Source organism: Chiloscyllium punctatum, chromosome 44 (genome assembly GCF_047496795.1).
Source record: "Chiloscyllium punctatum isolate Juve2018m chromosome 44, sChiPun1.3, whole genome shotgun sequence".
NCBI classification, from domain to species: domain Eukaryota; kingdom Metazoa; phylum Chordata; class Chondrichthyes; order Orectolobiformes; family Hemiscylliidae; genus Chiloscyllium; species Chiloscyllium punctatum.
The window spans coordinates 18,143,490-18,164,910 of NC_092782.1; the positions used below are offsets into that span (position 1 = coordinate 18,143,490).

Genomic DNA, 21,421 nt, shown 5'->3' on the forward strand with positions numbered 1-21,421 from the left:
CCCCCACACAAAGAGGCTTTGGAGAGGGTAAACAAAGAGGTTTATAAGACTGTATTGGAGTGTATTCGCTGTGAGGAGAGGTTGGACAAACTTGGATAGTTTTTGCGAGAGCATTGGAAGCTGAGGGGTGGGGGGGGGGGGGGGGGGGGGCACCCTGATAGAAGTATATAAAGTTATGAGAGGCATGGATTAGGTGGAAAGTCAGAGTCTCATTCTCATTGTGGAAATATCAAATACTAGGGGACATAGGTGTAAGGTGAGAGTGGAAATGTTGAAAGGAGATGTGGCTGATACTTAATAGAAACTTAAACAGCAGGTCTGGATGTTCTGAAGTTGAGTCATACTAGACTTGAAAAATTATCTCTGTTTCTGCTTCCACAGATATTGCCAGACCTACTGAGTTTCTCCAGCACTTTCTGTGTTTGTTTCAGATTTCCAGCACCTGCGGTATTTTGACTTATTTGAGTGACTGGTTCTTCATTGCTGTCTGAAATAACTTCAGCAAGACCCAAGGTTCAAGGGCAACAAGAGCTGGTCTTGCCAGCGAAGGCCACATCCCATGAAAGAATGAAGAAAACCTCCAATAGATTAGACATTTTGACATGAAGTGCTTTAAGGAAGTGATTGAAAGCCTGAAGTAGCATTCTGTCATATCTGATTACCACTCTTCCATGCTCTGTTCAGTTTGATCTGTATAATGTTTTTTCTTAAAGGTTGTATAGAATAACAATGGTGGCATCACACACATGAAACCCCTTTGTACTGTGGTGTAACTCAGCACCTTACTGGTGCTTGGTTGACAGGGCAGTGAGCACTGCTGAATATCCATCTATTGTCTACTGGAGCATGTGTGAAGTTCATTTAAATTCAACATAAAGGCACATTTTTCCTCATATTACAATTGTGTTCTGCCCTCAGTTTAAAATTCTGAGCACCACTCCTATTTTCTTTTTGGGGTCGGTGTAGATGTTGGGCATTTATTGCTATAGGGAGTGATTGGGTCCCAAGTCAGTCTGATACTCTCACCAAAGTGCTGCATTAATTGGAAGGGTCAATTCTGCTGTGCCTAGCCAATATCCCTTTTTCCTACACCCCTATTGGCCTGCAAATCATCTCTTTCCTCTGGTTACTAAAAGCACTTTCATATTTATTGAACCAAAACCACATCTAGAATCCTGTGTAAAGTACTGGTCACTGTACTTACGGAAGGAGGTTAATGTACTGGAAGCAGTTCCGATAAGATTCATGAGTCTAATACCTGGTACGAGTGAATTGCCTGATGAGGAAGGGCTAGACAGGTTGGGCTTGTATCCTCTGGAATTTAGACAAGTCAGAGGTCACTTAATTGGATGATATAAGATCCTGTGGGGACTTGACATTGAAATGTTGAACTTGGGTTGTCGAAAGGATGTTTCTGTTGTGGGAGAATCCAGAACCATGGGTCACTGTTTAAAGAAAAGTCACCCATTTAAGACAGAGATGAGGAACCATTTATTTTTCTCAGAAGGTTGAGAATCTTTGGAGGAGTATCTTGAAGTACATTTTAAGTCAGAGGTAGATAGATTCTTGATGACCAAGGGCTTGAAAGGTTACTGGGAGGTGCAGGAATGTAGAGTTGAGGTTAAAGTCAGATCCGCTGTGATCTTATTGAATGGCAGAACAGGCTGGAAGGCTGAATGGCCTACTCTTGTTCCATGTTCATAAACCATTCTTGGTTTTAGAATTTCTGATCAATGCTTTGCTCAACGCCATTCCCTCCACATCACTGACGTCCCTCATCCCAGGACTGTTCCTGTCAACCTCTGCCAATCATTTTCCAAAACCTTGATCTCATTCTGAAAGAATGAAGCTCCGAACTAAGCAGTTCTCCTGCTGAGAGTAAACTGGCATTTTCAGGAAGGTTTAAAGCAACATTGTCGCTTTTATGTTCTAGGCTTTTATTCATAAAATCAAGGATTCCATTTCAGATTCTTTAATTTGTTCAGTCGTTGAGTCTTGGTATCCAAAAACTCTGGACCTTTTGGTTCCTTTTGAAAACAGCACCATTCGGCTCCCATTTCATCTCCTCATCCTCCTACCAAAATGGATCTCTTCGCATTTCTGAGTTTTATTGCTAATTTTAAAAACTGAAGAACTGCAGATGTTGTAAATCAGAAACAAAAACAGAAATTGCTGGAAAAGCTCAGGAGATCTGGCAGCATCGGTGGACAGAAATCAGAGTTAATGTTTCAGGTGGAGTGACCCTTCCTCAGAACTGAAGAACTGAGTTCTGAGCAAGGATCACTCGACCCGAAACGTTAACTCTGATTTCTCTCCACAGATGCTGCCAGACTTGCTGAGCTTTTCCAGCAATTTCTGTTTTCATTTATTGCTAATTTCTCTGCCCATTTCACCCATGCCACCCCTCAAGTCAGTTACTATTCTCCTCAGAGCTCACAACATTCCAGCGTTTGGTATTGTCCACATACCTGCGTCTCGGGCATTGATATATATCAACAAGAACAGTGGTCCTAATACTGTCTCTGGGGAGGCACCACTGCACATTTCCCTTCAGTGTGCATAACAATCATTCATCTCCAATCCTCACCCTTTGCTGTCCTGACCCAGTTTTGTGTCTATGCTACTACTTGTCTTTATAATTCCATGAGCTTTCAATTTTTTTTAAGTTTTGGTCTTTTGCTTTATATTTAATGGGAGGAGAAGTTACTTCCTTTGTTACTGGTATGGGACCAGCAATGTAACAAAAAGAGACACTGTGGTGCTTGAGGGAAGGGGAGGTCAGCTGAGGCAAGCCAGGAGTTTAGCTGTGATGTATCAGAATGGCAAACAAGTTGCTTAATGTCCAATTGGGCATTCAGTTCTCTCCTGTGAATTCAGCATCTGTTATGTGACCGGTGTAGAGAGACTTGTGTCTGTGTAGGTTTCCTCCGGTTGCTCCAGTTTCCTCCCACAGTCCAAAAATGTGCAGATTAGGTGGATTGGCTATGCTGTGTCCACTGTGTCCAGGTAAGGTGGGTTAGTGATGGGAAATGCAGGGTTACAGAGATAGGGTAGAGGAGTGGGTTTGGGTATGATGCTGTGCGGAGGGTTAGTGTGGACTCGATGGGCCGAATGGCCTACTTCCATACTGCAGGGATTCTATGATTCTATTCTGAACTATCTGAACCATCTGTTTATTGGATAAGGTTTGTAACTTGCTGACAAGCTCAATAGCAAAGCTGCCCAACTTTGGTTTCAACTTTGCCATTTATTTTTAAATGCATTTTTCTTCTTATCGTCATCGATAGAAAGTCAAGTACAAAATAGGAAATGATATCTTGCGACAAAATAAATTCACAGTGAATTACAAACAGAACAAATACTTATCTATTTTTAGGAATTATCTGCTGAGGTAGTTGCAACTTCAAGAGTTTTTTAGTCTTTTCCATAGTTTCCAATTTGAGAAATTAAAGCCACATTTCTCTGGTGAGGTTGCGCCTTCATTTACTTGGCTTGACTCTCTCCAAGATATTAAGCCTTGAGCCCTTTCTCTGATTAAGTAAATCCATGTGTCAAAGTGCTTCTCCTCAGGTTGAAGTCAGCAACAAGCTCCTGCTAAAGACTGTTCCCATTTGACTACTAAGGCTTTTTCAAACCTAGACATTTAAAATGGCTGTGGCCATTTGTGGTTACATTATTGGAATCACTACAGGCTTTTTGCATGTTTATGTTGCCATGGTTGGATCTAAGCTACAGGGAGAGGGTGAACAGGCTGGGGTTGTTTTCCCTGGAGCGTCGGAAGCTGAGGGGTGACCTTATAGAGGTTTACAAAATTATGGGGGGCATGGATAGGATAAATAGGCAAAGTCTTTTCCCTGGTGTTGGGGAGTCCAGAACTAGAGGGCATAGGTTTAGGGTGAGAGGGGAAAGATATAAAAGGGACCTAAGGGGCAACTTTTTCACGCAGACGATGGTGTGTGTATGGAATGAGCTGCCAGAGGATGTGGTGGAGGCTGGTACAATTGCAACATTTAAGAGGCATTTGGATGGGTATGTGAATAGGAAGGGTTTGGAGGGATATGGGCCAGGTGCTGGCAGGTGGGACTAGATTGGGTTGGGATATCTGGTTGGCATGGACGAGTTGGACCAAAGGGTCTGTTTCCATGCTGTACATCTCTATGACTCTATAACTGCTTTCTCCCATCTCAGTTTAGCTGATGCTACTTTCCATTAGTCCGGAACCTGTTGCGAGGCAGCTATTTTGCCCCAAAGACACCTAAGCATTGAAACCTAGCTTCCAGCAAAAGAACACCGCACAGTTCTATGTTCCTGTGAAAAACAAAATGGCTTATTCACTGCAACAAATGAGTCCCAAACTTCAATTGTTTTCCAACTAATATTTCCAAATAAACATACACAATCATTACTTTCCAGTAATCAATAATGGCTATGGAATCATAGAGGTATACAGCATGGAAACAGACCCTTTGGTCCAACTCATCCATGCCAACCAGATATCCCAAATTAATCTAGCCCGTTTGCCAGCATTTGGCCCATATCTCTCTAAACCCTTCCTATTCATATACCCATCCAGATGCCTTTTAAATGTTGTTATTGTACCAGCCTCCACCACTTCCTCTGGCAGCTCGTTCCATATACACATGTGATGATGCTGCTTCTTTAACAAGGTTGTGTCATCCTTGGTTTTATTTTTCAGAGGGGTTGTAGACCCAGAGTCTCCGGGAGGTCTAGGTTTGAAGGGCTTTCGGGCCAATCTGATTAAAGCTAACAGGCAAAAAGGCTTTCAAGTTTATAAAACAAACACTTGTACAATGAAAGGGGAGTTGCCAGTTCTAGCAGCTCAGCTTTTTTCTGGTTTGGTTTGCTTTTTATTAGGCAATCAGTTGTGAAGCTGCTGAACCCAAAGAATCAGCTTCATGCTGACCCTCCCTGTCTCTGACATCTCTCCTGTAACACCCTGCATTGCATTTTCCTTTTTTTGCAAAGGGGTGTTTATGGGGATTGTTGAAAATATTGGGAACAGCATCATTGAGTTGGATAATCTGTTAGGTTTTTGGATAGGTTAAGTAATTCTGTATTCTGTTCTCTTTTGTTTGTGTTTCATTCGGTAATCTTGCAAATAAATTCTGCTTTGTTTAAAACTAAGTGGTTGGGCCAGCTGTATCATTCCTGGGATATCCACATATACCTGTTCAAAACAACCAGCAAAGTTAGGGTCCAGGTTATTTTCTAGAAATGTTTTGAAAGGGTTTGGCCTGGTGCATAACACAGACCAGCTTCTGCAAGAAAAAGTTGCCCTTAAGCCCCTTTTAAATCTTTCCCCTTAAACCTATGCCAAGAAATACTTGAACTCAAACAGCAAAGGCAGTAGCTTTTTTCCCCCAAGTTCCAAAACAATGCAACAGCGTATAAAACAATAATTACTGTTCCTGGAATTCAAGGAAATCAGCTCCAAAACCTAAAATACCTCAAAAAAGGAGTAGCTCTTACAGCCACAATTTGTTTTCCATCCTCCATCTTGGATTTTCCAAAACTGGAGGACATAGATTTAGGGTGAGAGGGGAAAGATATAAAAGGGACTTAAGGAGCTACTTTTTCACACTGAGGGTGATGCGTGTATGGAATGAGCTGCCCGAGGAAGTGGTGGAGGCTGATACAATTACAACATTTAGAAGGCATCTAGATGGGTATATGAATAGGAAGGGTTTAGAGGGATATTGACTAAGTGCTGGCAAATGGGACTAGATTAATTTAGGATATCTGGTTGGTGTGGACAAGTTGGACCGAAAGGTCTGTTTCTGTGCTGTACATCCCTATGACTCTATGCCGTCTAACTTTGGGCTCCTTTACTCTGGGGGAAAGACCTTGGCTATTCAACCTGCCAATGCCTCTATCCCCAAGTAGTATCTTTGCACTCGGCTTTGTGAGCTGCTGCTTACTGATAACATCTCATGAAGGTCAATCACAGCAGTTTGTAGCTTGGTTCTCTCAGGCCTACAAGGAGCTGGATGGATAGTCAGCACCAGAAAGGCTGAGCTTATGACCCAGGACATAGAGATTCAGCTTCCATCGACATTGACATTGACATGAAAACATAAAAACTGACTGTAAAAGCTTCTGTCAGTATGTGAAGATAAAAAGATTAATAAAGACAAATGTAGATCTCTTAAAGTTGGAATCAGGTTAAGTTATAATAGGGCATGACTAACCAATAACAAAATCAGAAATTGATGTAGGTCTAACAGGTCTGACATTGCAGATGCAGCTACATATTTTGGTTCTATCTTTACAAATCAAGTCCTCAAAATGTAGGAGTGCACACGGTCTAGTGTGAGGGAGAAACTGAAGGAAATCAGTTTTAATTGGGAAAAGGGCTTGGGGAGATTGATGGGATTAAATGCCACAGGACCTGATAATCTACATCCTCGGGTACCTCAGGAAGTGGCTCTCGAAATACTGAATGTATTAGCGGTCAAGTTTCAAAATTCTATAGACTCTAGAACATATCCTATGGTTTGGAGAGTAATAATGGGGGTAGGGAGAAAACAGGGAATTATTGATCAGTTAGCCTGACATCAATAGTGTGGCACCTACCAGAGTCCACTACAAAAGATTTAAAAGCACAGCACTTGGAAACAGTTACTGGATTGGTCAGAATCACCATGGATTTATAAAAAGAAAATTATGCTTGATAAATCTACTGGAAGTTTTGAGGAGAGTTGGTAAGGGGGTTGAAGTCAGTGGATGGGGATACTTGGACTTTTAGGAAGCTTTCGAAAAGGTCCCACATGAGAGACTACGATGTAAAATTAAAGCGCATGGGATTGGGGGGTAGTGTACTGGCATGGAGACAGAACTGGTTAGCAGCCAGGAAATAGAAAGTAGGAATAAATAGATCTTTTTTTAAATGGCAGGTCATGACTGGTGGGGTACCACAGCTATTTACAATATATATTAACAATTTAAGTGGGTGAACTAATTGTAATATCTCCAGGTTTGCAGACAACAAAGTTGGGTGGGAGAGAGAGCAGTGAGGAGGGTGCACAGATACTTCGGTGTGATCTAGACAGGCTGAATGAGTGGGCAAATACATGGCAGATAAAGCATAATGTGGGTAAATGTGAGGTTATCCACTTTGGTTAAAAACAGGAAGGTAGATTAGATTCTCTACAGTATGGAAACAGGCCCTTAGGCTCAACTAGTCCACACCAACCCTCCGACCACCCAGACCCATTTCCCTCTGACTAATATACCTAACACTATGGGCAATTTAGCATGGCCAATTCACCATACCTGCACATCTTTGGACTGTGGGAGGAAACTGAAGCACTCTGAGGAAACCCACACAGACACTGGGAGAATGTGCAAACTCCACACAGACAGTTGCCCAAGGCTGAAATCGAACCTGGGACCCTGGTATTGTGAGGCAGCAGGGCTAACCACTGAGCTACCGTGCCACCCCTGAACGCCAACAGATTGGGAAGGGGGAAGTGTGCAACAAAAACTTGGGTGCCCTTGTACCCCAGTTGTTAAAAAGTAAGCATTGCAGGTGCAGCAGGCAGTGACGATGAGAGGATTTCAGTACAGGAACAGGGATATCTTGCTGTAATTGTACAGGACTATGATGTGACCTCACCTGGAGTATTGTGTGCAGTTTTGGTCTCCTTATCTGAGGAAGGATGTTCTGGCAATGGAGGGAGTGCATAAATGTTTACCAAATTGATTTCAGAGATGGCAGGACTGATGTACGGGGAGAGACTAGATCTATTGGTGGTGGGGTCCTGAACCAAGAACCAAACTACATAGTACTCTGCATTTATTCCTTTGTGGTGAAAACATCACACCTTGACCAGCCTAGAGACGGAGGGCTGGAAAGCTGGAATATGGCACAGAATCTAACCGTCACCCCTTGACAGTCAATCAGTCAATGGTGTTACTATCATTGAATTCCCCACTGTCAACAGCCTGGGGGTTCCATTGACCAAAAACTGAACTGAAGTCTTCATACAAACACAGTGGCTACAAAAGCAGGTCAGGGGCTAGGAATCCTGTGGAGTGTTTCTCACTTCCTGACTTCCCAAAGCCTGCCTATCATCTACAAAGCACAAGTCACGAGTGTAATGGAATACCCCCTACTTAATGCCCAAGAAGCTTGACACCATCCAGGAAAAAGCAGCTCCCTCGATTGGCTCCACATCCATCAACATTAACTCCCTCCACCACTGACATTCAGTACTGTGCATCATCTACTAGATTACAGAATCTTTTTGGTGCAGATAGAAGCCATTTAGCTCAATACATCTGCAGATGCCCCAAAGAGTCTCCCAACCAAACCCCGCATTCACCATGATTAATTCAACTGACTTGCACATGTTTTGACTGTGGGAGGAAACCAGAGCACCCAAGTGAAACCCACACAGACACAGGGAGAACATACAAACTCCAAACAGTCACCAGAGGCTGGAATCAAACCCAGGTCCCTGGCACTATGAGGCTGCGGTGTTATCCACTGTGCCACTGACATGTGCTGCAGAAATTCACCAAAGATCCTTAGGCAGCCTCCACCAAACCACGACACTACCATCTATGAGAACACCATCTCGGAGGCTGCAAGGCCCCCTCCAAGCCACTCACCATCCTGATTTGGAAATATATTCTTCAGTGTTGCTGGGCCAAAATCAAGGAAATCATGGCCAATCCCTAAAGGCCTTGTGGGTCTACCTCCAGCATATGGACTGCACTGGTTCAAGATGGCAGCTCAACTTCTCAAGGAAAACTAAGGGTCAAAGGTTATGGGAGAGAAAATAGGAACAGAGGAATGAGTTGGATGATCAGCTATGATCAGATTGAATGGTGGAGCAGGAAGAAAGGGCTGAAATAGCCTACTACTGTACCTAATTTCTAGGTTTTGTATTCTCTAATTAGTGTGGATAATAAACACTGACACAGCCAGCAATGTCCACGTCCCATGAACGACTAAAAAACATTTGACTCTCAAATAGGAGGTTTTATTGGGCTCATCAGTTTGCAAGAAGCCTGGGAATTTCCTGCACCACATTCCCTTCATGCTGTGGACAAGGAGATGCTGGTCAGGAATCTAAATCCAATTAAAAAACCTGGCCTCCTGCCCATAGGACTGAATCGGTCTTATTTCACACCCCCATCTCCTACCTAGTATGACTCTCAGAATAAACCCAGGACAAAAATGCAGTTTTCAGGCCTTACAGCTTGTTATTTAGAAAAGGAGAAAGAATACACTGAATGTATAGTTCAGCCAATTTTATTGCGTAAATTAAGTAAAAAAAAGGCAAATTTTTTTGCAAATCCATTGGACTGCTAAGTGCATACACATTTCTATATTTTATCATTTAAAGTCTACACATCAACACATAACACTGCAATTTTCCCTTTTACGTCCAGTGCATAAGGTTTACATCTACATAAAACTATCATTCTTCTGCAGAAAATCTTTAATGTTAGACACCAAGTCCAGTGGTGAAGGGAGACTCCAAATCAGAATGACAAATATACTGTTGAACTGTTTGAAGGGCCCAGCTTCTTGCTCGGTGTGTGGGATTGGTCCTTCATACCAATATGAAAGATGCCAACTACCAGGTCACTATGTTGCAATAAGTTTAGTTCAGTGGCTTGTAAACACACAAAACCCCTGCCAAAGCGACATCCCTCTGATTCAAAATCCATGTCAGTGTTACAGAGTGTCTATGTGTGACTGTGTGTCTGTCTGTGTGTGTGTGTGTGTGTGTCTGTGAGAGACTGTATGCATGTATCTGAGTGTGTGTGTGCGAGAGTGTGTCTTTGTATTTATATCTGTGTATGTAGGCGTGTGAGTGTGTGTGTAAGGGGGAGGAGAGGTGAAGGTGGCAAGGGTTTCACAGCTGGAGTATTGCTATTAAGTCTCCTGTCACCTTAATGCATTCACCTTTTGAGTTACATATCTAATAATCTCTCCCCTGTCATGACCCGTCAGCTAATAAAGTGCGTTATTACATACAAAAAAAGCAAAAAGATTTTTTTTAGAAAGAAAAGAATCCAAGGCCAGTTTAGATCAAAAACCACTGTGTTTGAGGGCTTTAACATAATGATCGTGTGGCTGACAGATTCCCTTAGGACAGAGACCTGCTCGATACAATCGGGAAACATTATGCTGCTCTCAAACACTAGGCACCTCTAGCACTTTGTTCTCAAGATGTGGGCTATCCTCCGGCCGACATCGGGTTCCCAAGCCTGCACAAAGCTCTTCATGTTGACTATCAGATAGCCTCTCTGAATGTCCTCACGCCCTGCGATTAGATATTCTGTACCTGTGAAGAGTGAAAGTCTCGCGTTAATGCAGTGCTCAGCACTGGGAGGAGGATGAATGCTGCACGTGGAAAAATAGCACCAATAGTCATTTAGGAGTACAGAACTGGAATACTTCGTTCACTGGTTGCAATACACTGACATCCTAATGCCACGACTGGTGCTACATAAATCCATGTCTTTCTTTTTGAAATGACTCACTTTGAAGGTTCTTGCCAATCCTTACCAGCGAGCACCTCCTTTACAGCTGACTGTGTGCCAACTGCAGGCTGACCGGGAAATCACTTGTGCAAATAACTATCAGAAAGTATGGGCCAGGATTCATCCACGGCAGTTGCGTGGAATTAATACAAAAAGTGGTGAGATCGGCAAGGGCAAGTCATTTTACAGAATCGCTCTGTTAAAGAAAAGGAGGAATAATTTCTTCAGCATCTTCAATAATAGATTGCATTCAAAGATATTGAAGGAACAGCCATATTCATTTGGAGGTACACAACTCAAGGTTTGCTGACAAAGACATTTTGTCAAAGTTTTAATCTTGCTCTCATCTAGAAATACTATATGAGAGGGTTGTGTCGATTGGCTGATGAGACTTTGATTGGCACGAGCATTGCCATGGAGAGTACACCAGTTAATTATGACTGACAGTTAACTGTCAAAAAGTAAAAGACCAAAAGAGAAAATGCTGGAAAATCTCAGCAGGTCTGGCAGCATCTGTAAGGAGAGAAAAGAGCTGACATTTCGAGTCTAACTGACCCTTTGTCAAAGTTAACTGTCAAGCTTTGTCTAAGTTTCAAGTAAGGCAGGTTAACTCTGAATGGTAAGGCATTGCTGAGAAATGAGATAGAGAATGGCTGTTGCCTATTTTGTTGAGTTGGAACAGATGCAGTGTGTGTCCATATTCCGTTTGCAAAGAACAGGGCCCTGAGTACTAATGTGTGCAGCTTTCAGTATGTGTAAGTGCACACATTGTTAAAAAACTGGATAAAAGCAAATTACTGCAGATGCTGGAATCTGAAACCAAAAGAGAAAATGCTGGGACATCTCAGCAGGTCTGGCAGCATCTGTAAAGAGAGCAAAGAGCTGGCATTTCGAGTCTAACTGACCCTTTGTCAAAGCTAAAAAAAAAGGGACAAATAGGGAAGTATTTATACTGGGCTGAGAGAAGGTGAGTCATGACTCCAGAAGCAAAGGTAGCAGTAAAGAAGTGATAATGACAGTGTATAGAGAGATTATAGGGAGATTAGGAGCTGTGAATGACCAAGGCTGAAGCCGGTGCTATATGACAAAATATGTGGGGGATGGGGGGCATGGGTGAAGCAGAGGCAAAATGGAAACCAGGGGAGAAGGGTAGCAAAGGGGGAAGAGGAGAGGAATTTACGGAGCAGAATGAAAACAGAGGGGTCGAGATGGGAAAATCATCTGAAGTTATTGAATTCAATGTTGAGACCGGCAGGCTGTAACGTGCCTAGTCGGAAGATGAGATGCTGTTCCCCCAGTTTGTGTTGAGCTTCACTGGAACATTGAAGCAGGCCGAGGGCAGACATGTGGGTATGGGAGCAGGATTGTGTGCTGAAATGGCAAGCCATGGGAAGGTCCGGGACCTGATTGCGTACAGACCGAAGGTGCTCAGCAAAGTAATCACCCAGTTGGCGTTTTGTCTCTCCGTTATAGAGGAGACCACATTGGGAGCAACGAATGTAATAGACCACATTGTTAGCCTGAGAGATAATCTAAAATTGGGTATGTGCAATTATGCATGAGTAAGACAATTAAAATGTTGGCCTTTATTGCAAGGGAAGGATAGAACATAATGGTGAGGAAATCTTGCGAAATATAGAGGGCATTAGTGAGACCACCCCAACATCGTATACAATTTGGTTTCCTTGTGTTTTGGGAGAGGTCAGTGCAATGAGCTAGTGCATGGATCAAATTAACACCACCAGCACAGGATTCAATTCTTGCCCCACCTCGGTTGGTAGAAAACTTGCCTCCTCACCTTCAGAGCTCAAACTGGTTTCAGGATCCATGGTCTTTTGAGGCCAGAGAATTCTAGATTCCCACCCTCCACGGTGTGAAGAAGATGCTTTCTAATTTCAGGCCTGAATGTGCAGGCCAGCTGCTTTGTTGACTAATGTACACAGAGCACTGTGCTGGTAGCTAATGGCCATGCACCTTGTGTGGGTCTGCAGCCACATGTAAGTCAGACCAGGGAAAGCTATAAAGTCATACAACACAGAAACAGACCTTTCAGTCTAACTCCTCCACGCTGACCAGGTATCTTAAACTGAACTGGGCTTTTTTTGTCTGCATTTGGCCCATATCCCTCGAAACCTTTTCCAGTTACATATATCTGTCCAAATGTCTTTTAAATGTTGTAACTGAACCTGCATCTACCATTTCCTCTGGCAGTTCATACTGCATACGAAGCACCCTCTGTGTGAAAAGTTGCCCCTTAGGTCCCTTTTAAATCTTTCCCCTTTCACCTTAAACTTATGCCCTTGAGTTTTAAATTCTTCTACTGATTTCCTTCCTGAAAGAGGCGATAACAAACCAGATGGCTTTTTACAATAATTACACGGTCACCATGAGGCAAACTTTTTGGTGTGGCACAGTGGATTTGTAAATGTAGGAGAACAACATTAAAATGAGGAAGAATAAAATGATAAAAATTAGAGAAATAAAATGTAAAGAAGAAATGAACAGATTAGCACCTTACGTGAAGTAAGAAACAGATAGTGCTGGAGAAACTCAGCAAGTGGTACAGTGGCTCAGTGGTTAGCACTGCTGCCTTACAGCACCAGGGTCCCAGGTTTGATTCCACCCTTGAGGGACTGTCTGTGTAGGTTTCCTCTGGATGCTCCAGTTTCCTCCCGCAGTCCAGAGATGTGCAGACTGGATGGATTGGCCATGGAAAATGTGGGGTGACAGTGAAGGGGTGGGTTTGGGTGGGATGCTCCTCAGAGAGTTAGAGTGGACTCGATAGGCCAAAAGGCTGCTTCCACACCACAGAGATTCTATGATTCTTAATCCAGATTTTCTCTGAATTGAAATTTCACCATTTGCCCTGATGGGGTTTGAACCCATTTCCTCAGGACATTAGCCTGAGGTTCTTTATTGCTAGCCCAGTGATATGATCACTGCACTGCCCATTCTCTTGGTGGTGATTTATGTCCCTCTGTTCCATCACAGCTCTGCATCTCTCACTATTGGGAAAATAACACCAATGGTTGCTCGTGTAATGTGAAGAGATTCCTTTATTCTGACCGGTCATTGATTCTATTGAGATCTGCTGAGCACAGCAGTGCTTCAGTAGTCTTTACTCCCAGTGTGGCTTGACAAGGTAACTAGTTTCATTTGCATGTTGGGTAATGAATATTCATCATGATAGTGACAGCTTTGAGCTAGGGGCTCTGATGTTAACGTGTTTCTTACCAGGATTCAGAATTGGGCATGTGCAGCCTCGGTTTGTCCATGATTCTAGGTACAGGACTCTTTTGCCCCGGTGAATCTTCAACTTTGTCAGTTTTAACACTTTCTTGACCTTCACGACGACCTCTGCATGTGACCCTTTGTCATGAGCTGAGAGAATCTTTACTTTCAGGACTGTTGCAATGACAGGAAAACGGATAGACAATTATTAAAACCAAATTCGGAATAACAGCATAACATTGCAGACGCAGATGCACAGAGAATGCTGGACAAACTCAGCAGATGTGGCAGCTTCTGAGGAGAGAAACAGAGTTAATGTCTCAAGTTTGGCAATGAAGTCTCAAGGTGATTCATACCAAATGGAAACATTAATCCTGGGTTCTGAAGAAGGGTCACTGGACTCTAAACACTAACTCTGCTTTTTCTCCAGAGATGCTGCCAGACCTCTTGAGTTTCTCTGGCATTCTCTGTATTTGTTGTATTAAACCAAATTACACTCACAAGACAAGGCAAAACCTGGAAAGTACCAGAAAAGCGATTTCTACACAGTCAACACATTACTCATAACATTAGCGCACAGCATTAACTTCAGGGCTGTCACTTCAGCACAAGGTTTGAAGACTGATTTACGAAGCTATTCAATTAGTTTATTCATTCTAATTACTCGTGGGTATCCATTATTGCTGATATAATTCCTGTTAATTAGCAATAAGGAAGGAGAATGATTTTATCGATGGGCTTATCATGGAGTCATAGAGTTATAGAAATGGACAGCACGAAAACAGACCCTTCAAAGCAAATTTTCCATGCCGACCAGATATCCTAAATTAATCTAGTCCCATTTGCCAGCATTTAGCCCATATCCCTCCAAACCCTTTTAATTCATGTACCCATTCAGCTGCCTCCTAAAAGTTGTAATTGTACCAGCTTCCACCACTTCCTCTGGCAATTCACTCCATACACACACCACTGTCTGCCAGAAAGGGTTTTGCCTTAGGTTCCTTTAAATGTTTTCCTCTCTCACCTTAAGTGTACAACCTTTGCAAAAAATAGTATGTCATACAACCTCAGCAACATCATCTAGTACATTGCAGCCAATACGGTCCTTTTGGAGGGTCATCATTGTTACAATGAAGGCAAAAGGAGCAGCCAATCCATACACTGCAAGATCCCACAACCGACACAAAAGGATGACACAGATAAATATCAGTCTTGGTTGAATTCTGCGCTCTTCAAGTAGGGCTGTGAGACTTTGTACATCTAATGGAGCAGGCAGGTGGAGCCTCAGCTGAATATCACATGTTAAAAAACAGCACTTCCAACAGGGTAGCACCCCTACAGCACTGCACTGGGAGTATCTGACTGGATTTTGTGTTTCAGTATCTGGGGTTCAGTGAGCTGACAGCGATGCAACTGAGTCACTGCCCATGTGCGATTACAATTCATTCCCTCATGGGATGCGGTATCACTGGCTGGCCAGCATTTATTGCCCGTTCCGAGTTCCCCCTTGAGAAGGTGGTGCTGAGCTGCCTTCTTGAACCGCTGCAGTCCATATGCTGTAGGGAGACCCACAATGCTGTTAGGGAGGGAACTCCAGGATTTTGGCCCAGTGACAGTGAAGGAACAACAATATATATTTCAGGATGGTGAATAGCTGGGAGGGAAACTTGCAAGTGGTGGTGTTCCAACTGACCTGCTGATTGTGTCGATTCCCTGTCTATATAGCACAACACTGGGGTGATGGCTCAGCAAATGGTGATTTTACACAAGAGATGAGGTGGAGCCTGATCATGGTGTGTGTGTGTGTGTGTGTGTGTGTGTGTGTGTGTGTGTGTGTGTGTGTGTGTGTGTGTGTGTGTGTGTGTGTGTGTGTGTGTGTGTGTGTGTGTGTGTGTGTGTTTAGGGCCTGGTGCTCTGGAGTGCACGTGTCACACCTGAACAGTGGAAGTGGGATTTTTGGCACCATCAAGGTGGCCTGGCAGAGCCTCAGTGGCACCAGCTCATGGCCAGCAAGTCCAGGTTCAATCGTTATCTTCTTTCAAAGTAGGGGTCTCTTATGAAACTTCATCTGGCACAATGTATAGAAACACAGAATCTGTACAATGCGGTAAGAGGCCATTTGGCCCATCGAATCTGCACCAAGCCTCTGAAGGTCATCCCTATCCCCACAATCCCACATTCCCCATGGACACTTCAGTATGGCCAGTCACCTAACCTGCACATCTTTGGACTGTGGAAGGAAACCGGACTATCTAGAGGAAACCCACACAGACACGAAGAGAATGTGCAAACTCCACACAGACAGTTGCCTGAGGTGGAATCGAACTTGGGCACCTGGCACTGTGAGCCTTTGTGCTGCAATGTTGGGTGGAGGGTGTATATTTATACATACATACACACACACATACACACGCGCGCGCGCGCAGGTATCCACACGTGCAGACACACACACACGCGCAGACACACACACGCGCAGACACAAGACACACACATGTGCAGACACTCTGCTTTTGGCATGGAACAAGGTGGAGGCAGTATATCTGCCCGTGGTCCCCCTTAAACTGGGCATTTTGCTGGAACCTGCCTGGCCATTCAATCTTCAAAATGGAAAATAATGAGATGAGTGTCTCCACAACTCACCAAACGTATACTTCATGTTGCAGAACACTTTGGGATTTCCTAGGATTTGCTTCCTGCACTCACACTTCCCTGCAAGAAAAAGTTAAGAGGTGAGATCAGAGGGAAGAGCATTAGTTCCGCCTTAAGTATCAGAATCTGGATGGAGACTTGACAAATCCAGGAGGAACAATAATGTATACCAATCGAAATCTTGTGCTGGATTTACCTCTCCCGATGCTGAGTGAATCATGTCACTGATTCCTCACGTGGGAAATGTGGTGGGTCAAAATTCAATACTCACATAAAGCTACAAAGAGATAGGTTAAATGGTGGATAATTTAAATGTTTTGAAAAGGTTCTGAACAGTGATTTATTTTGATTGATTTGTGAGGAGAGAGTGTTCTTACAAGGGGAATCTCAATGGTTGTGTGTTTGATTGACAGTTTTATGGCTTTCTAAGAGGGGTAAGGTTTTTCATCTGGAGTTTGAATAGCTGTTTTTTTTTCCTTTTAACTTCCATGTCCTTTTCCTAAACTCAGGGTTATTATAAAACTCTGTACATAGTGAACACTGTGTGAATGGATATTAAATATAGGAATGTTGGGAGCAGGATCCTGTCCTGAATGCATCAGCCACCAAAAAGCCATCAGAAATGCACTCAGTGCAGGAATAGTGTCACAGGCAGAAATTCACCCCTTTTTTGATAGTTGCTGTGGAAATAGTTCAGTGGGGAAAGACGTAAAACCAGATGGTGACTCATTGCCACTGTCTGTAAAGCCAAAGTACACAAACCAGCAGGAAGCAGGAATCCTTGAAAACATTTTGATGTGAAGTGTGAAGAATGAGGGTTCCTCACCTGAGTGTCTAAGAGCAGAAAAACCTTGTTCATCTTCCCAGTTCCAAGTAAGATCTCTCTCAGTGAGAGTGGACAAGAGGCCCTGGTTGGGAGCTGCGTCTGCAGGCTGCTGGTACCACTTTATATCGACAGCACTGTCGGATTCAAAGAACACCCATCAGTGGCATGAAGGAAATTTTGAGAATTCCATCGGAATTAACTTTCTCCTCAATATCTTATGAACGGTAGTGGTGACCTGCTCCCTCTATTCCAAACCTAGCAGCCCCCCGACAGGTTTTTTTCTGAGATAAAGTCCCTGAGGACATCAGCCAATCCCAGACTAGAAGATTGGGTTTTGACAGGATCAGGAGGAGCTATTCTATTCCGAGTCACAGCTTCCATCCCACATGCCAGGCTGCTCGTCTCTTAATAAAGCACTCCTTCAAAATTTATATACCAATGATGTTTAACGATTTAATGATGAAGGCAGATTGCATAAAACTCTACTTTGAGTTTTGAAGTTTGAAGTGTGAATTGAGGGATTTGATGGGATAAACAGATAGAAATTACTTCCTCTGGGGGGGGGGGGGGGGGGGGTACTAAGTCCAAAAAAGGAACCAGAACCTTAAAATTAAGGCCAAGCTGTTGGATTGGGGGTGAAATCAGAAGGTATTTTTTGAGACATTCTGAAACTTTTGTCCCCAAAATGCTGGGTGTGGAGGGACCTTTTCAAGACCAACATCGACGACTTTTTTTTTGGTGAGGGTATAGGGATAGGGACCAAAGGCAAGTTAATGAAATTTATCAGTCATGATTGAATTGAGTGGATTAACAGGCTTGTGGGGCTGAATGGTCTGCTCCATTCATGTGTGCCTGTGACCCAACTGACAGAACACAGTGTACCACATCTGGGTTACTTCAGAAGGCATTAAGGACATATTGTGGACTGGAGGAATGAGCAAGCCTGAGAAACCTACCTTCCTTGAGGGATAGCAGGGAAATAATTGAAAGTCCACAACAACCTAATAGTTTTTTGATGGTAATAATTGTTCTCTGGGCACGAGCCACAAAATGATTTAGTCGTTCTACTTTTGTGAGGCTGGGCTTTGAACTCACAACCTCAGAGTTGCTGGTACAGTATCCATGCCACAGTTAGGCTAAAAGACATGAATTCGAGCTCTGTTTCTGTGGAGCTCTGCTGGGTTGCACCCTTTCGTTGGAGCCTGTGAACCTACCTGCTGGTACAGTCCCCAGTGTAAGGATCACAGCTTTCAGGGCAGTCACATGGTCGGCAGCCATATTCTCCAAGGCCCCAGTATCCCAGCATACACCTGTCACACTGGGGCCCAGTCACACCAGGTTTACACAAACAGTCACCAGTCACGGGGTCACAGGGGCCACGGGGCTGTGAAGGTAACATGGCAGAGCCAACAGGGTGGCATGTGCAGGCTAGAGACAAACAAATAAAGAAAAGATTTTCAGCACATTCAGCAACATCCTGGGGGTCACTACTGACCAAAAATTCAACAGGGCTTGCCACATAAATACAGTGGCTACAAGGGCAGGTCAGAATACTGCAACGAGTAACTCACCTCCCAGCTCCCCAAAGCCTGTTCATCCACAAAGCACAAGTGAAGAGTGTGATGGAATTCTCCCCACTGGCCTGGATGGGTGCAGCCCCAACAACTCTCAAAGAGCTTGACTCCATGCAGGACAAAGTAACCCACTTAATTGGCAGCACACAAGCACCCACTGTCTTCACCACCAATGCTCAGTAGCAGCAGTATTTACTATCTACAAGTTGCACTGCAGAAATTCACTGAGGCTCCTTAGATAGCACCTTCCAAACTCATGACCACTTCCATACTTCCATCTAGAAGGACAATGGCAGCAGAAACATAGGAACACCACCCCTTGCAAGGTCGCCTCCAAGCCACTTACTATCCTGACTTGGAAATCTATTACCGTTCTTTCACTGCCGCTGGGTCACAATCCAGGAACTCCTTCCCTAAGGGTATTGTGGATCAAGCCACAGCACATTGATTGCAGCAATTCGAGAAGGCAGCTCACCACCACCTTCTCAAGAGCAACTAGAGATGGACAATGCCTACTGGACTTCAGTGGGCACTTGCAACAGATTGGGATGACCGTGTGAACACAAGAATAATTTCGAAGTGGACTCTGCCAATCAAGGAATTATTTTCATTAAGCAGACCTGACCATGTTTCTTTAGGTAATGCCAGGGGAACACACAGAAAGTGAGCAATGCTGCTTTGCAGGCATTTGCTAACATTTCAACAGCTTTTGCAGTTTGTAATTAGAGGTTTGTTTTCCTGAAGGCAACAGAATGCAATCAGGATCATGCTGACTAGGGGGTGCCACAACCCTCACTACTCAGCACCTGGAGGTGAAACAAACACCCTGCACTTTCCAGCATAGCTGCTTTTGATTTGCCTCTGAAGACTCTTCCCCTCCTTCATCTGTCACTAATGGAACATCACTGGAATTCTGCAACTGGTTTAGAGATCAGTCTATCTGTAGATTAGAATTAGCTTTCTTGTCATGTACTCAAATTAGATTACTTACAGTGTGGAAACAGGCCCTTCGGCCCAACAAGTCCACACCGCCCCGCCGAAGCGCAACCCACCCATACCCCTACATTTACCCCTTACCTAACACTACGGGCAATTTAGAATGGCCAATTCACCTGACCTGCACATCTTTGGACTGTGGGAGGAAACCGGAGCACCCGGAGGGTGCCCACGCAGACACGGGGAGAACGTGCAAACTCCACACAGACAGTTGCCTGAGGTGGGAATTGAACCCAGGTCTCTGGCGCTGTGAGGCAGCAGTGCTAACCACTGTGCCACCGTGCCGCCCCTAATGAGTATAGTGAAAAGTTTACAGTCACCACTTTTGGCGTCATCTTAGGTACAAAGGTGTCAAGGTACAGATTCTGAAGTACAAATTCTCAGGGGAAAAAATATAGAAAAATAAAGAAATAAAAAGTTCAGAATGTAGAATGGAATTGTTTGAAATTGTCTGCTCAGGTGGAGTCAGGAATTATGATTTTTTTGCTGCTGCCAACATAATCCCTCAAGCCTACATCAAAAATCAAGGAGAGAAAATCATTTCCATTCACAAATCTCTGGGAATGTTGGACATGGAATTTAACTTTGGGGAAGATTTATCACTAGATATGTCCCTGATCCAATACTGACCCCAACACGGGGTATTCATCAATTTATTCCACTCATGTCTGGAATCAATCTTGAGCCACATCTCTCTCCAGTTGTATGTGCTCAGCCTTTACTTGTTAGAATGATACAGTCACATGGGATAGGAGGAGAAGACCATTCAGCCCATTGTGCCAGCACATTTTTCACAATGTGGTATATTGGAGATGCAGCATGTGAGTTATGTGAGATCATAAGCCATTGCCTTTATTATCCCTCTCTAAATTTCACCACCACTCTACCTCAAACACTCCTTCAAAAGACTACCTTTGACCAAGCCATTGGGTCATTTGACCAAAGATCGCCTTAAATGGCTCAGTGCCATTTATTGTTTCATAATTCCTCTGTGAATTACTTTGGGATTTGTTACATTAAAGGTGTTATATAAATGTACATTGTTGATAGATGATATATATTTGCGAGTAGGAAGTGATTTTTGAACCTGTGGCTCTCAGAGCTCTCCAGTGTGTGGGTTTTCATTGCTTCGTGACTGGTCTGCTATCAACTAATTGATCAAAATGTCGGGTCAATGTACCATGGGAGTCACAGAGCCAGAGGGTGCAGGGTAGTGTCTCTGTCTCAGTTTGCTGATGGCCGTTCTGGATCAGATTGGTGCCAAGCCAGAACAGAACACGTCCTTTTCTGGCCGGGGTGGTGGATTTGGCCTTACCCCGTGGTGGAGATTATGACACTGGGTTACACCTGCCTTTCAGACAGAAAACCAAAGAAGAAGTGGAGGTGGCTACATTTCTCCTCTACTCCATTGTGTCTATTTCCGTCCTGGGTCTGTAAACTCTGTGAATAAAAGTGATCCCACAGTAACAGCATCACATACAAGGGGGCCTCCATGTTAGTAACCTGAACCGGGAAGTGTGAAGGTGATGATGAGGAATCAGCAGCCTCCTGTAAGCTGTGCTGGCTTTCTTTTGTATCGGGCTCCTAGCAAAGATCAAATTTCAGCCCAGGCCATTTGGCCCAT

The 21,421-nt window shown here is 43.8% G+C and overlaps 1 protein-coding gene across 1 annotated transcript in view; it reads right to left on the reverse strand.

Annotated features, from left to right (window-relative positions):
- Positions 1 to 9,280: 9,280 nt before the first annotated feature.
- The window catches only part of ntn4 (netrin 4), a 53,211-nt gene continuing 41,070 nt past the window's right edge, over positions 9,281 to 21,421 (reverse strand). Inside the window, exons 6-10 of the mRNA XM_072562388.1 lie at positions 18,442 to 18,655; positions 17,228 to 17,361; positions 16,393 to 16,461; positions 13,756 to 13,926; positions 9,281 to 10,322 (exon numbers count right to left, since the gene is read on the reverse strand). Of these exons, the coding sequence (XP_072418489.1) occupies positions 10,189 to 10,322; positions 13,756 to 13,926; positions 16,393 to 16,461; positions 17,228 to 17,361; positions 18,442 to 18,655 (722 nt within the window). The 3' untranslated portion in view covers positions 9,281 to 10,188. The remainder of the gene's footprint in view (positions 10,323 to 13,755; positions 13,927 to 16,392; positions 16,462 to 17,227; positions 17,362 to 18,441; positions 18,656 to 21,421) is intronic.